Source organism: Lepisma saccharinum, chromosome 7 (assembly GCF_977018435.1).
Source record: "Lepisma saccharinum chromosome 7, izLepSacc3.1, whole genome shotgun sequence".
In the NCBI taxonomy this organism is placed as follows: Eukaryota; Metazoa; Arthropoda; class Insecta; order Zygentoma; family Lepismatidae; genus Lepisma; species Lepisma saccharinum.
The window spans coordinates 509,453-522,107 of record NC_139235.1 but is presented as its reverse complement, the minus strand read 5'-3'; the positions used below and the strand labels follow the sequence as shown (position 1 = coordinate 522,107).

The window sequence follows — 12,655 nt, the reverse complement described above, 5'->3', positions numbered from 1 at the left end:
CTGCTATTTTTGAAAAGTAGTCACAACTTGCGTTTGAAAATAGTAATAGCTGCATTCCTTTGTCAGTTCGTTCAACTGGTTCGCCACAGTTGTTGAAAAAGAAAGAATTTTTTTTCCAGTCTCCGCGGCTGAGTGGTTACCGTAGTGTGATACGAAGCCAGTGGTCATGGATTCGAATTCTGGGTGAGAGGATGTATGTATGAGTATTTCAAACGCAATTTTTACGCAGATTGCTTCTAGAGTGATAGCTATAGATTTCTATGCCCGGGGCGTGAATACAATTACGCCCCCTGCAACGAATTTGGCAATAAGTTAAAACTTCATGCGACACTTAACGAGCGCATAGCGGCAGCCACAGCAACATGGGAGATGTTATGACGTCACAATTTTATTGTCTGCTGTGCAAAATACGGTAACAGCACAAAACCTAAACTGTTCACATATTTATATCTGCTATTAGATGCATACGTGAGTAGACTAGGCAGGTCAGATTTAGTGATGTTACCATGTACACTGTATCTTCCAAGTTGCTATAGCTGTCGCTAGGCGTTTGTCGACACGTTTGCTAGAATAGCGAATGCAGGGAGAAAAAAAATGTGGACCTGTTTATTTGAAAATTGACAATGAATAAGTTTACATTTAAAAATGTAATGGGAATATCTGTATTAGAGTATTAGTATTATGGAGGGGATAAAATTATTCCTGGAGGGTGAAAATTTACCTTTGTTCCAAGAGTTACATGGGTCTCATGGGACCCTTCCGTCAATTCACTCTCTGCGAAGTAATGACGACACGAGGGCTAGCGAATGCATATAATCTTGGAATTTCGGGACGGCGGAAAGAAAGCGGGATCCTGCGATCTCGAATTCAGAATCCCTGGATTCGATTTCCTGCAGAGGAATTTGTGTGGAATTAGGAAGGATGGTAAGGATGATTTTGGCAGGCTACATGGATGGGTGGGGAACTTGTGTTGGCGCGATAATAAAGATAAACCCTCGTGTTTCTGAATGCCAGAGAGGCAAGTCTTCAACCTACTCGTGTTAGTTCCGGATTGGCAGTTCCGGCCAGTGTCTAGTGTTGCCCACGGGACGAGACGGAACAGGTTTTAAAAATTCGAGACGAGACGAGATTGACCATGTGTCATAAGACAAACGAATATTTTCGAGACGAGACAACATTTTTACGAGACTCCACGAGACGAGACAGGCCAAAGTCTCGTCTCGTGGGCAACACTACCAGTGTCGTGCCGGAGGAGGGGGTAGGTTATTATAACCATAACGGGGAGTTGTCTTTTTTGTTTTTTTAGTTGGTAGCCCTATGTTTCCGTCTTTTCCTGCGATTGATGTTCTCTTTTTCAACATTAAAAGAATGTTGGGAAGATACGCGAAGGCTTCTGGCCGAAGGTTCTTTTGCTGTAGTCGCTCTATACCATTTCATACAACACAAAATGTTCGTTTTGACTGTACTTCATTTGGACAATTATTTAAAAAAAAAACACGAAACAACCTCCATTGGCACGCCACTGGTTGCCTGTACAGACAACTTTTGGCAGATCTTGTACAGGTATAGATATAAAAAAGGTAAAGTGCTCCCCTGTGATTTGCACCACGCCATGAAGGCGTATAGGGGATGTGGAGTTAGGGCCCCACACGTTCTTGATCACGGCCGAAGATGGGGGTGATGTGATCAGCACCACGTCCCTTGCCGCCTTTACCCCCCCCCCCCCCCAGAGTTTCCTCCAGGTACCCACTTTATACGAAGCTGGGTGGGCGCCGGAGCCGCTTGAACAGGTTGAAAAATTCCCGGTTCTCCCCTGCCGGGGATATGGTATAGATATGTAAAAAATAACTTACAAATTTTCTGCTTCATCTAAATAAAATCCATTATTAACCTAAAAACTGAGAACACAATTTCAATTAACAAAGAGTTCTTTACATCACTTTAATTTTAATCGCAAATAAAGTTCTAATAATATATCATACGACTTATAGGATAAACGAATCAGCAGAAACATCGTCACCAAAAACTATAACTTCGATGCAACTTCAATTTTGATGAGTAAAGGCTAAAATAATCAATTACCTTCCTCCAAAAAATATGGTAATCTTTTCCTCAATTTGTTTAATTTTTTTAATGGTAATTATCTAACAAAAATGAAGGATCAATGTTTCTCTGTCATATTCTTATGTGCCAACTGAACGAAAGGTCAGAACAAAATTCTATTCCCAATTCGTCACTGGTATACTGTGCTGTTTTAGTATGTAATTCGAACAATTTAAATGTTAAATTCTTCGAAGAAACTGTCCGTAAACTCGTATACATTGCTTCACGGTGAGTAGTCTCTTGAGATCGTTAAATTCAAATAAGATATGGTGTCTCTTGGGGAACACTTTAACTCACACCTCACGAAGAGGATGGATTCTTTATGTCCAGCTGTTGCTTGATAAGGCCACGTCACTCGTTAAGGCGGTTTGCGTAAGAGTCACGTGGGGATGAGGCAGGTGGAATCGTTAGAGCCTTTTTAAGAGGCATTAGTGTCCCGTGTAGCGCGGCTTTCGTGCCGTGTAGGCGTGTGTGGTGTTCAATATTGATTCGACTTGTGTATATGTTGATTTCGTTTGCATGTCTGTTAGACTGCAAATGGGTAGCGCTGGAATGGGACGGTTAATGGGTGAATTATACCCTCCTTCATTTCGAAGGAGTACAGTAGTAAATAATTTGGCAGACGCAAGAATCTCCTTTTCGCAGCTAAAGGCAAACATTTTATTTTGTCTAGTACTTTATATCCTTATGGGTTCAGCCTCTGGGTTCTCAGCCTGTGCACAGGACCGGTGGCAACCCACCATCGTGAGGAAATTGGGGCGCTACGAGTGAGTAGCGTAACCCGGTCTCGGAAATCTCATATAACGGCTGAGGCCGAGGGTTCGATGTGCTGACCCCATGTCACCCCATTTCCGGTTGAAGATCTCCTCCACACCTCTAGGTAGGACTGTGGGAGGGAGACTGGCTGTCGGGAGATAGGCTAAGGCCCTTCCAGGGCTGTCGGGCCACGGGTTATTATTATTATTACTGAAAATAGTAGTCATTCTTCATTTTGCCATCTTTTTCTGCCTTTGACTTTTTTTTTAATAATTGTCCATATGAAGTACAGGGTGAGCATAAAGTCTTTCCCTGATTACAAACTTTTCTTGCTAAAGAACTATGCTAGATACAGATATGCGGTTTGTTGGAAATGGTAGCTTAACTCATAATGTTTTGTTATCAGTACACTTGGACATGTGCTCCCTTTGTTGCCCTTTGAACGTCTAGGCGATACTAAATTTCTCTCCATGTCTTTGCCAACATCTCTTCCGTCACCGTCTCTATATGATCCCGCATTCGTGTATGAAGAGTTTGCATATCAGGAACTAGTAAACTAAGCACTGTGTCCTTAACGTAACCAAATAAAAAAAAGGGGTTATGTCCGGCGAACGCGGTGGCCATGATATGGGAATTAGAATAAGAATCAGACAAAACAAAGAAATGGGAAAAAAACTTGATGTATTGCACTACTTATTGCCATAGGTTTTATTTGCCTATCTACCGTGGAAGTTGAAATATAAATATTCATAATCAGGGAAAGACTTTATGTTAACCCTGTACAGTCAAAACGAACATTTTGTGTTGTATGAAATGGTATAGAGCGACCATAGCAAAATAATCTTCGGTCAGAAGCCTTCGCGCATCTTCCCCTCCATCCGTTAAGTTCGGACCACGGCGAAGCCTGCTCTACTCTGTCCCTCCCTTGCACGCGATTCTGCGCAGGTTCTTTTGCTTGTGGTTGAACTATAATATTTACCTTTCTGTGTCCCGCACCGGTGCATGCTTCGTAGGAAGGGACCTAAAAAGGTCGACACTGCAGCCGCCAAAAAGGATTGCGTGATTCCTTTGACACAAATAGAACACGATAAGTTGCTAAGCCACAAGAGGGTTGCAGTGGGAGGGGAGCGTGCACGGAAACCCTAAAACAATATTCAATATGAACAGCTAAACTGGACAGGAAAGGTGGTAACGAAATAGTCATTTTTATATAATCGAAGATTCTAGTGGTGTATCAAGGAACTGAACGGTGGTTTTGACTTTTTTTAAAAACTTTTTAATGTATTTTCCGGCATCTTTTTTAAACACTTAACCATCTCTACTTAAGATTTTACAAATTGATTACAATAGCTAATTGTTGGCGAAATATATATGTATATATATAAAAACTAGACATTAAAATACAAAATAAAATAAAAACAAAAAAATTATAACATACACTGTAGGAAAAGTTAAAATTATACGTAAAACATACCAACACACACACACACCATAACAAAAGTACTCAACATACAGAAGAACAAATGAGTTTTAGTAACAAAAAGTTTGCAAATAGGGTTTCCCTGTTTTCAGTACTGTAAGTTAACTCCAGAAGGTGATTTTTAAATTTTGATTTAAATTGGCCGAGAGAAGAAGAGTTACTTATGTCGTTTGGCAGGTCGTTCTACGCCCTGGTAGCAGTAACCGTGAAGGAATTTCCATAAAACGTTGTCTTGCGGGAGGGAATGGTCAGCAGAGTTGTCCCGCGAACGGGTGGCAAACGGGTGTGCTGAGCTTAGGGGCTGAAAACATGAGGGAAGCTCTCGTGAATTTATTGTTTTGTAGAGCACCGAAAGAGCGTAAGATGAGGATGTGTGTGATATAATGAAATTGATATAATGAATTTTCATAAAAAATCTAAATTTTAGTTGAAAATCGTACTTCCTTACGTAGCTGAACGTATTGTGTCCACTAATTTCATGAACCCCTCTCATACCTATATACAGTATCTGCGAAAGCAGTTTTTCAATATTTATTGTTGTTCACGAAATATTTCCGGTGGTAATTTTAGGTGACTCACCTTGTATATGCATATCAGTATATTAATGATATGAATTGGGAAAATTAAAGAACAATCAGCTCTGCTAGATATTCATTCGAGTAGAAGTAATGTTGCTATCAGTAATGAAAAAGTAATAATTAGTAATAATAATAAGTTTGCAATAAAATAGTTATTGTTATTCGTTTGCAATAATTGTTACATTATTATTGTTGGTGTTGAATTTTATACCCAAAGGCCCCTGAATCAGTGTTGTTAAGGGTCCAGGAATTTTAAATAAATTCAATTCCAGTCCGGGAGAGAAAATCAGTAATCGTAAATGGGTTGTGGACCGTAATGAACTTTTTTAAAAGTATTTCAATTCGGTTCAGGAACATTTTTTTTCGGATCAATTTAAATACGGTCCAAGAACATTCTTTCCTGATTAATTTAAAACGGTCCAGGAACATTTTTTAAATAAAATAATACGCAACTTGGACCGAATTTAAATTATGCGAGAAAAAGATTCCGGCCCTGCAGCGGAACCCAATAGAACCCATTAGAATGTATGGGTACCTGGACCTTTAACAACCCTGCCCTGACCCCACACTCCTGCGTAAATTTGTGGCGATGCATGTGCTTATAAACTGAAAGGTTCACAGGCAATAACAATAATGTTAAACTACTGACGAGCAGAAGATTACTGTATCTAGCGTTGAGGAAAGATACAAACTTAACTTGCGATTCTCAAATATCCATTTAATTTGTCTCTCTTTAAAGTCACGGGGTGAATATGTCGTAAACTCAAGCGTGCCGTTAATTCCACAACAGTAACCGAATCGCAACTGAAACTGGCTTTTTATCAGGTGATTAATTATCTTTACAACGCGTCGCAGCAATCTTCGTGCTCTGTGTATGTACTTGTGAGTAATGTACGTGTGATAACGAATTGACGACATATGCGCACAGTTGCCAACTGTATAGCTTTGTGGCAAGACATAGTCTACCGTAGAGTCCTGCCACAGTGGCGGCTCCAGACTTTCTGGTGTGATTGGGTAACTGGATGGCTGCTGAAAGATTTGTGAACCACAACTTATCCATTTCACATGTCACCCCATCGTCGCGATTATCCAAAGTGGCAGAAATGCAACGTTAAATAAACTAAGTGGATCAAACCTCTCAGTGGCGTGCCAAAGGGGGGCTTGGTGGGTGTTATACCCCATTTGGCTCAGTATCTCTAAATTGATTGAGTGATCTGCTTTATTTTACTTCGCTTCTTGTGCCACTTTTGGCTAATTTGCAAAGATGGGGATGAGTGATGATATGATGATGAACACTCACAAACATCCATGTCGCCGGGATTCGAAACCGCGACCCCTAGCGTCGTAGCGCGATGTTCTAACCACTCCGCCATGGGTGCCGGCTCAGTATCTCTAAAAGAAATAACTTTAAATTTTGTTAAATATTGCAAAATATAGAGCAAACTACTAAAACGTTAGACACAACATCCCTTTCGAAAATCCTGGCCATACCACGCCACTGAAACCCTTCGAGATATGATTGTAACCCGCCACTGAGGACTGCCTGAAGGTACACACGGCGGTCGAGTGTACTGCATTGAGTAAATGCATTGGAGTCGGAGGTCACGTCTAATCTCTCCGATGATAAACTCTGCTTGTTCTGTCGTCCAAGACGAGTGCCAGGAATTTTCCCAGCGAGATTCAACTTGACCGTGGTTTCATGTAGCAAAGGGCGTTCGCATGGCTTGGAACAGGTTTGCTCAGCTGAGTTGGGTGAAGCCGGATAAAGTCATACTGAAACGGGAATCGCAGTTGTCGCGAAGGAGGCGCCGACGTCTGGCCAGGCCGTTCTTCCTCATGATCGAGGTAAGTTTTTAGTTCGGGTACGTCGATTTGTCCACCAGCATGTTCTCTATGCTTCAGCCGTGTGCAAATTAACGAAGGAAGAATTTTGCTAATTTATTCCCCTTCCACTTTTGATGGTTGGAGTGGCTATACTCTGTCCCAACTATCTCTGGAGCAAGAGAACGAAAACAAGTCTCTGCGCAAGTAGTGACGCGAGAACACGAGAGAGGGAATGGGATTGCGTGGAGGGTTAAACCTACTGCAGTTACCAGCCTTCGAGCAGCGTGTAGGTGATTGGCTCTACCCACTCGATTCCCCCTCTTCTCTGCCGCTATACCTGGCCTGGCCTGGCCTTGCCTGGCCTTGCCAGGACAGAGTATATATTCAGTCGGTTGGGTTTGTTACTACCATGGGCGGCGCCAGAAGGGTGCATGAGGGGTACTTCCGCACCCCTTATTATCAGCTCCGCACCCACTTCAACAAACTTACATTTGAATTGTGTATCTACTTTTTGTTGCTTTTGTAGCTTCTCAATCGCAACGATGAATCGCGAAACGAGTGGGGAAACAAATCTAATTTTCGATCCTGGAAAACCTGGCTTCGCACCGCAGTGGCCACTCTAGGACCATGATAAAATTCACGTATAATTCCAGATTTTCAAGGAGAACTTTGCAAAAATTCAAGGGTACAGGCTGATGTTTTCAACCTTACATATTGCCGCTTCTCACCCCCCTTCCACACACAAAGATATATTAACAATATAAAGGGTATGTGTGATTACAATGTATCCAAAAATTTAAATTCAATTAAATTTAAATATATTTAAATTTAAGGGGCTGAGTACATATACATTAGCCATTTCACATAGTCAGACTCGAAATACATGTACAAACACAAGTCACAAATGTCAGGGGTTATACTAATCTACATAATTGTATAATAATTTCAAAGTCAAATTTAACTAATGAACTTCAAGATATCATGGAATAATCTTCAGTCTGTCGGATTGTTCTGCAAAGGACACTAACAAAGTAAACGGGTTGAGAGAATTCTGTCTTATTTTCCACGCAGCTCTCTTTTTCTTCCTCGATAAAAATCCAAGCTAAACTGCAAAAAATTTGTCTCGAGGCATTTATAGATATGTTTAAATTCAATGGTATTTGGATAGTAAACTTGATAACCCTTACTGGATATTAATTTATTCATAACGACGCTCGGCTATTTTTATTCTGTCATTTTTAATTATGATTAATGGTTTTTAATTCCTTATCGAGGGGTGACGCTATTGTTAATTAATTCCAAACTCACACGTGTGCATGAGTCATCGATGACTCATCTCCTCCTCCACCCCCGACACGTGGCGCTTGATTAATTAACAATAGCGTCACCCCTCGATAAGGAATTAAAAACCATTAATCATAATTAAAAATGACAGAATAACAATAGCCGAGCGTCGTTATGAATAAATTAATATCCAGTAAGGGTTATCAAGTCTACTTTGGATTAATAAAAGTTGCAATTTTTCACGTCTACGGAGAAAAATTCACGCAGATATCCCGGAGACAATAATTCATGTATAATTCCCGGAATTCAAGGGATTCCCGGTGAGTAGCCACACTGTATAACCACCAGTGTTCGGAACTATTCTCCATCCACTGCAAGAAAGAAGTCGATGCAAACAAAACCACGTGACGAGCCAGGAATACTTGATTTCCTAACGTGTTACTTCTGGTGCTCATACTATAAAGTTCCAAAACTTCGAAATAGCGGCTACGTTGAGTGGTATGGCTTTATCACACAAATGGACTGATCGAGACTACAGTTTAAGATGGAATCCGAACCACCTTGCAATGTTCAGTCACCGGGATCGAATCCGGAACGCTTCGATTGCAAGGCGATAGCGTTACCACCACAAAATCGGGAGGACCAATTCGTAAAAAAAAAATGACTAACGATATTCACAATAATAATGCACCATGCGGAGTTGTTAGCACATCGCGCTACGACGGCGGGGGTCCCGGGTTCGAGTCCCGGCCTGGGCATGGGTGTTGTGAGTGTCCCTTCTTCAATTTCATCATATCATCACTCATTCCTACCCTCGCGATTGGCCAAAAGTGGCAGAAAAGCGAAGTAAAATAAAACAAAATCAATTAATTTAAATGTTATTATCCACATTAATCCGTCTGTTTTTGAGTTAAGCGAAAGTCGTGCAGAATTCTGTGCGGGGTGCCACCCTTTTATTGCGTGATGGCATTTCTCGCCTGCTAATCGTAGCCTGCCTCTCTGCAGTGCGCCTGGCAGGCGTTGGCCCCGTGCCAACAGAAGCCGGAGGTATTATCCCTCGCAGAGATTAAACTCTACAAGAGCATCTCGTTCGCACATTTCGCGGATTTAGGTAACGATTGCTTCTGCCACTCTATTGCAGTGTTCTGCGCTATTTCTTATTCTCACTTTTTAGGTGGCCGAGCGCGATCTCGCCACCTAAGATTCCAGGTTCGAGTCCTGGCTTGGGTGTTCCTGTGCTGGCAATTTCATCCAATCACCATCATCAATTCCAGAAAGAATCTTGCTGGCTTCCAGTAAACCACTATCTTGCATCCAGTGTTCAGAAAGTTACTTTGAAAAAGGTAACTAGTTACAGTTACTTGCTTAAAAAAGTAACAGTTACAGTTATTCATTTTAAAAAGTAACTCAGTTACAGTTACATGTACTTCAAAAGTAACTGTAAGTTACTTTTACAGTTACTTTCTGCTGAAAATTTTCTTGCTACCAAATTACACAAATCGATCATTAATTGTTATATTATATTTTGTGAAAACTAACATGTATTTTACTTATGTTACTGGTAAATAATAAAAGAGAAGGCATTAATGCCTTATCTTCGCCATGTAAGCAAAGTCGTAAATAAATAAATAAATATATTTATATTTATTACAAAATAAAGTGCTCTCCTGTGCTTTGCGCGACGCCATGAAGGTGTATAGGGGTGTGGAGTTAGAGCCCCACACTTTTTTTGATCATGGCCGAAGGTGGGGGTGATGTGATCAGCACCACGTCCCTGGCATCCTTTACCCCCCCCCCTTCCAGAATTTCCTCTAGATACCCACTTTATACGACGCTGGGTGGGCGTTGGAGGCGGTTCAATTTTCACGTATGTCAATTTTCTGTTTTCTGTATTCTCATTGGAACAAACACAAATATCCATGTTCGAAACGAACTAGAATCCGGGACTCCTGACATAGAGTGCATTGTGCTAACCACTCTGCCACGGAGGTTGACTTGAGCTACTGCAACTTAAACATTTGTATTTATTATCATTGTTGTTCTTAAGGAATATCCATTGGAGTGCAGGGATTCTAAAAACTTTATAGAAAGAGAGAGAGAGAGATATTACTCGCGTATAGAGGTCTGTTTCGCATAGAGGGCGTATCAGAGAGAAAAATTTGTTGTACAGTTTCAAGTGTTTATGAACCAGAAAATGATAAAAATTATAATGTAGTAGCCTATAATTGTGCGTTATCAATGAAGGTGAAAATGGCATTTTAAACTTACCCCTTCAGTTCTCTCTGAGACGATTACATAAACAAGCGAGAATGATCGTTAGGGTATTCCTGATTCTTTCGTTTGCCACTCGAGTGTTGTAATTCACTGTTGTATCAATAATAATGGTGAGATCTGTGGTATCTGTTGTTGCAAGAAAATAGGTTCTCATTTAAATCTTAAACGAATGGCACTTAACCAAAATATATTACTTTTTTCAAAATGTCCGGAAATGTTGAATAATCGTAAATAAGCGAATTCTAACCGGAAATATTTTTACTTTCATTTTTAAATTATCAGGAATTCAGATAAATGAATTCACGTGGAAACATTGGATTGTTTTCCATTCATATACGCAATTGCTAGCTCTCGTCTTCTTCAGTTTCGTTCATACTACCAGTATTGTTGAATTCTTTCATGAAAACACTGAAATATTACAGTACGTCCCTTTTCAGCTTAATCCGATATTATAGCAAAGGAAGAAACTATCGGATGCTGCTTACAGAAGGGGCAAGTTATAAGGTGACTGAGGAACAAACTACAGAAACAAGAGACACTTCACAGCACACAACTGACAATGGCAAACTGTCAGCAATAGGAAGGAATTCTCCTCCTAGAAGCTTATCTTCCTGCTTCTGGGAAATCCACCCCTCTTCCGAGGTGTGTATATCGCTTTGGAATTCAGGTCTAAGAAACGAAAGATGGAACATACGATAAACCTTGAAAATTCCTGGCACCTGGCTGGAGCCTACCGACTGACCACCGTCAGACAAATTTACTACAATTGCTTTCTCTTTTCCTCTTCATCTATTGTTTGCAAGAATTAATGTATCAAAGATGGGCTTTTATATCACAGCAGAAACTAAATTCCAGCTCACTTTGAGTCCTAAATCGCCAATATTTTATGAAACTTCCATAGCAATTTAAGTGTCGCAAAGTAACTGTAGATGTAACTGTTAAAACGTTACTTCTATCGTAAAAAACTAACCAGTTACTCACTCTTAAAAGTAACTAGTTACAGTTACAATTTCTCAAAAAAGTAACTGTTACTTCCAAACACTGCTTGCATCTTTACATCAGGTAACCCAGATTCCTCCTATGTCGCCTTCTTCCCTTACCCACCATCATTTCAACTACCGATATATCGTTCTGGCTCCCCGAACGTCTGGTCTAGTATATGCATCACGAAGGGTGCGAAATCATGGGGTGGGGGTGGAGATTTCCCCCCACCAACAAATTCTAGGGGGATTTTTTTTGTTATAAGAAAAATATAATCAATTAGTTTTGACTTCAAATATACAGGGTCCTCCGTTCAGTCTTGGGCGCCTTGACGGCGGCACGCTTAACGGCCGCCCGGACGCCAACTCCCGTCAAATCGCGTGTGATATCTCCGCTATGGAAACAGCTAGCTTCGAAATGACTTCAAGTTCTCAGAATTATAGTTACAATTACATTCAAAGTAAGCACGTGTCACGTGGGGTGTTGGAAATGTTGTCCTCGTGCATCCATTCATTTTTGGCACGGTTTTAGGAAATTTGTGGGCTGTTCCCGGAGATTTGTTTTAAATTTTATGCAATAATAGGCTAACGATTTGCAATAAAATGCCCTTTCTTGTTCCTTGGCCAGATAATGTAGGCGTTTATGTTTTAAAATCGTCTCGTGACATTTCTGAGTGGTATTGATTGATTGATTGATTGATTTGTTGTTTTAAGTCCACTTTATGCACAGTAAGACTAATCGGAACTGGACCTATAGTTTCTAAAGAGGTAGGTGTCTGAACCATTGTGCCTCCAGTGGGTGTGGAACTCGGGACCCCTTGATCACAAGGCGACGATGTTACCACTACACCATCGAGGAGGAGCATAGAGGTAACGTCGTCGCCTTGTAATCAAGGAGTCCCAGGTTCGATACCCGGTGGAGGCACATGGCACAGTGGTTCGGATCCCACTTTAAAAACTGTAGGTCCAGTCCCGATTAGCCTTATTGTGCATAAAGTGGACTTAAAACAACAAATCAATCAATCAATCAAAAACCATCGAGGAGGCACAAAAGTTGTAAAAGAAAGAATGCATTGGCGTCCCGTGAAATTATTTGCGCCTTATTAAATCAATATTGATTACAGCCTGCAAAAAAATTGGATCAAAAAATGTTCTTGCTCGCATCATTGTTCAATGTAATGCAGTGTAAATTACCAGAACCGCTATGTGCATCAGTGAGTGGCATTCATGTTCCACAGGTATAGTGTTATTTTGTGACTATTTTAATCACAAGTGCTTCTTTCGAAGATAACAGCTTTTTCAGTGTCTAATCCATGAAAATAATGAAAAATGTTCAGCACGTTTAGTTTGATTTGATTTCATTTTACTTCGCGTTT

The 12,655-nt window shown here is 40.6% G+C and overlaps 1 protein-coding gene across 5 annotated transcripts in view; it reads left to right on the top strand.

Annotated features, from left to right (window-relative positions):
- The window catches only part of LOC145989673 (32 kDa beta-galactoside-binding lectin-like), a 48,250-nt gene that overhangs the window by 12,124 nt on the left and 23,471 nt on the right, over positions 1–12,655 (top strand). The window contains exon 1 of one of the 5 annotated variants that reach the window (XM_083124879.1): positions 6,598–6,762. The exons of the other annotated variants lie outside the window; for them this stretch is intronic. Coding sequence (XP_082981005.1) covers positions 6,637–6,762 — 126 coding nt within the window. The 5' untranslated portion in view covers positions 6,598–6,636. Of the gene's footprint in view, positions 1–6,597; positions 6,763–12,655 lie in introns of those variants that run through there. 5 annotated transcript variants of the gene reach the window in all.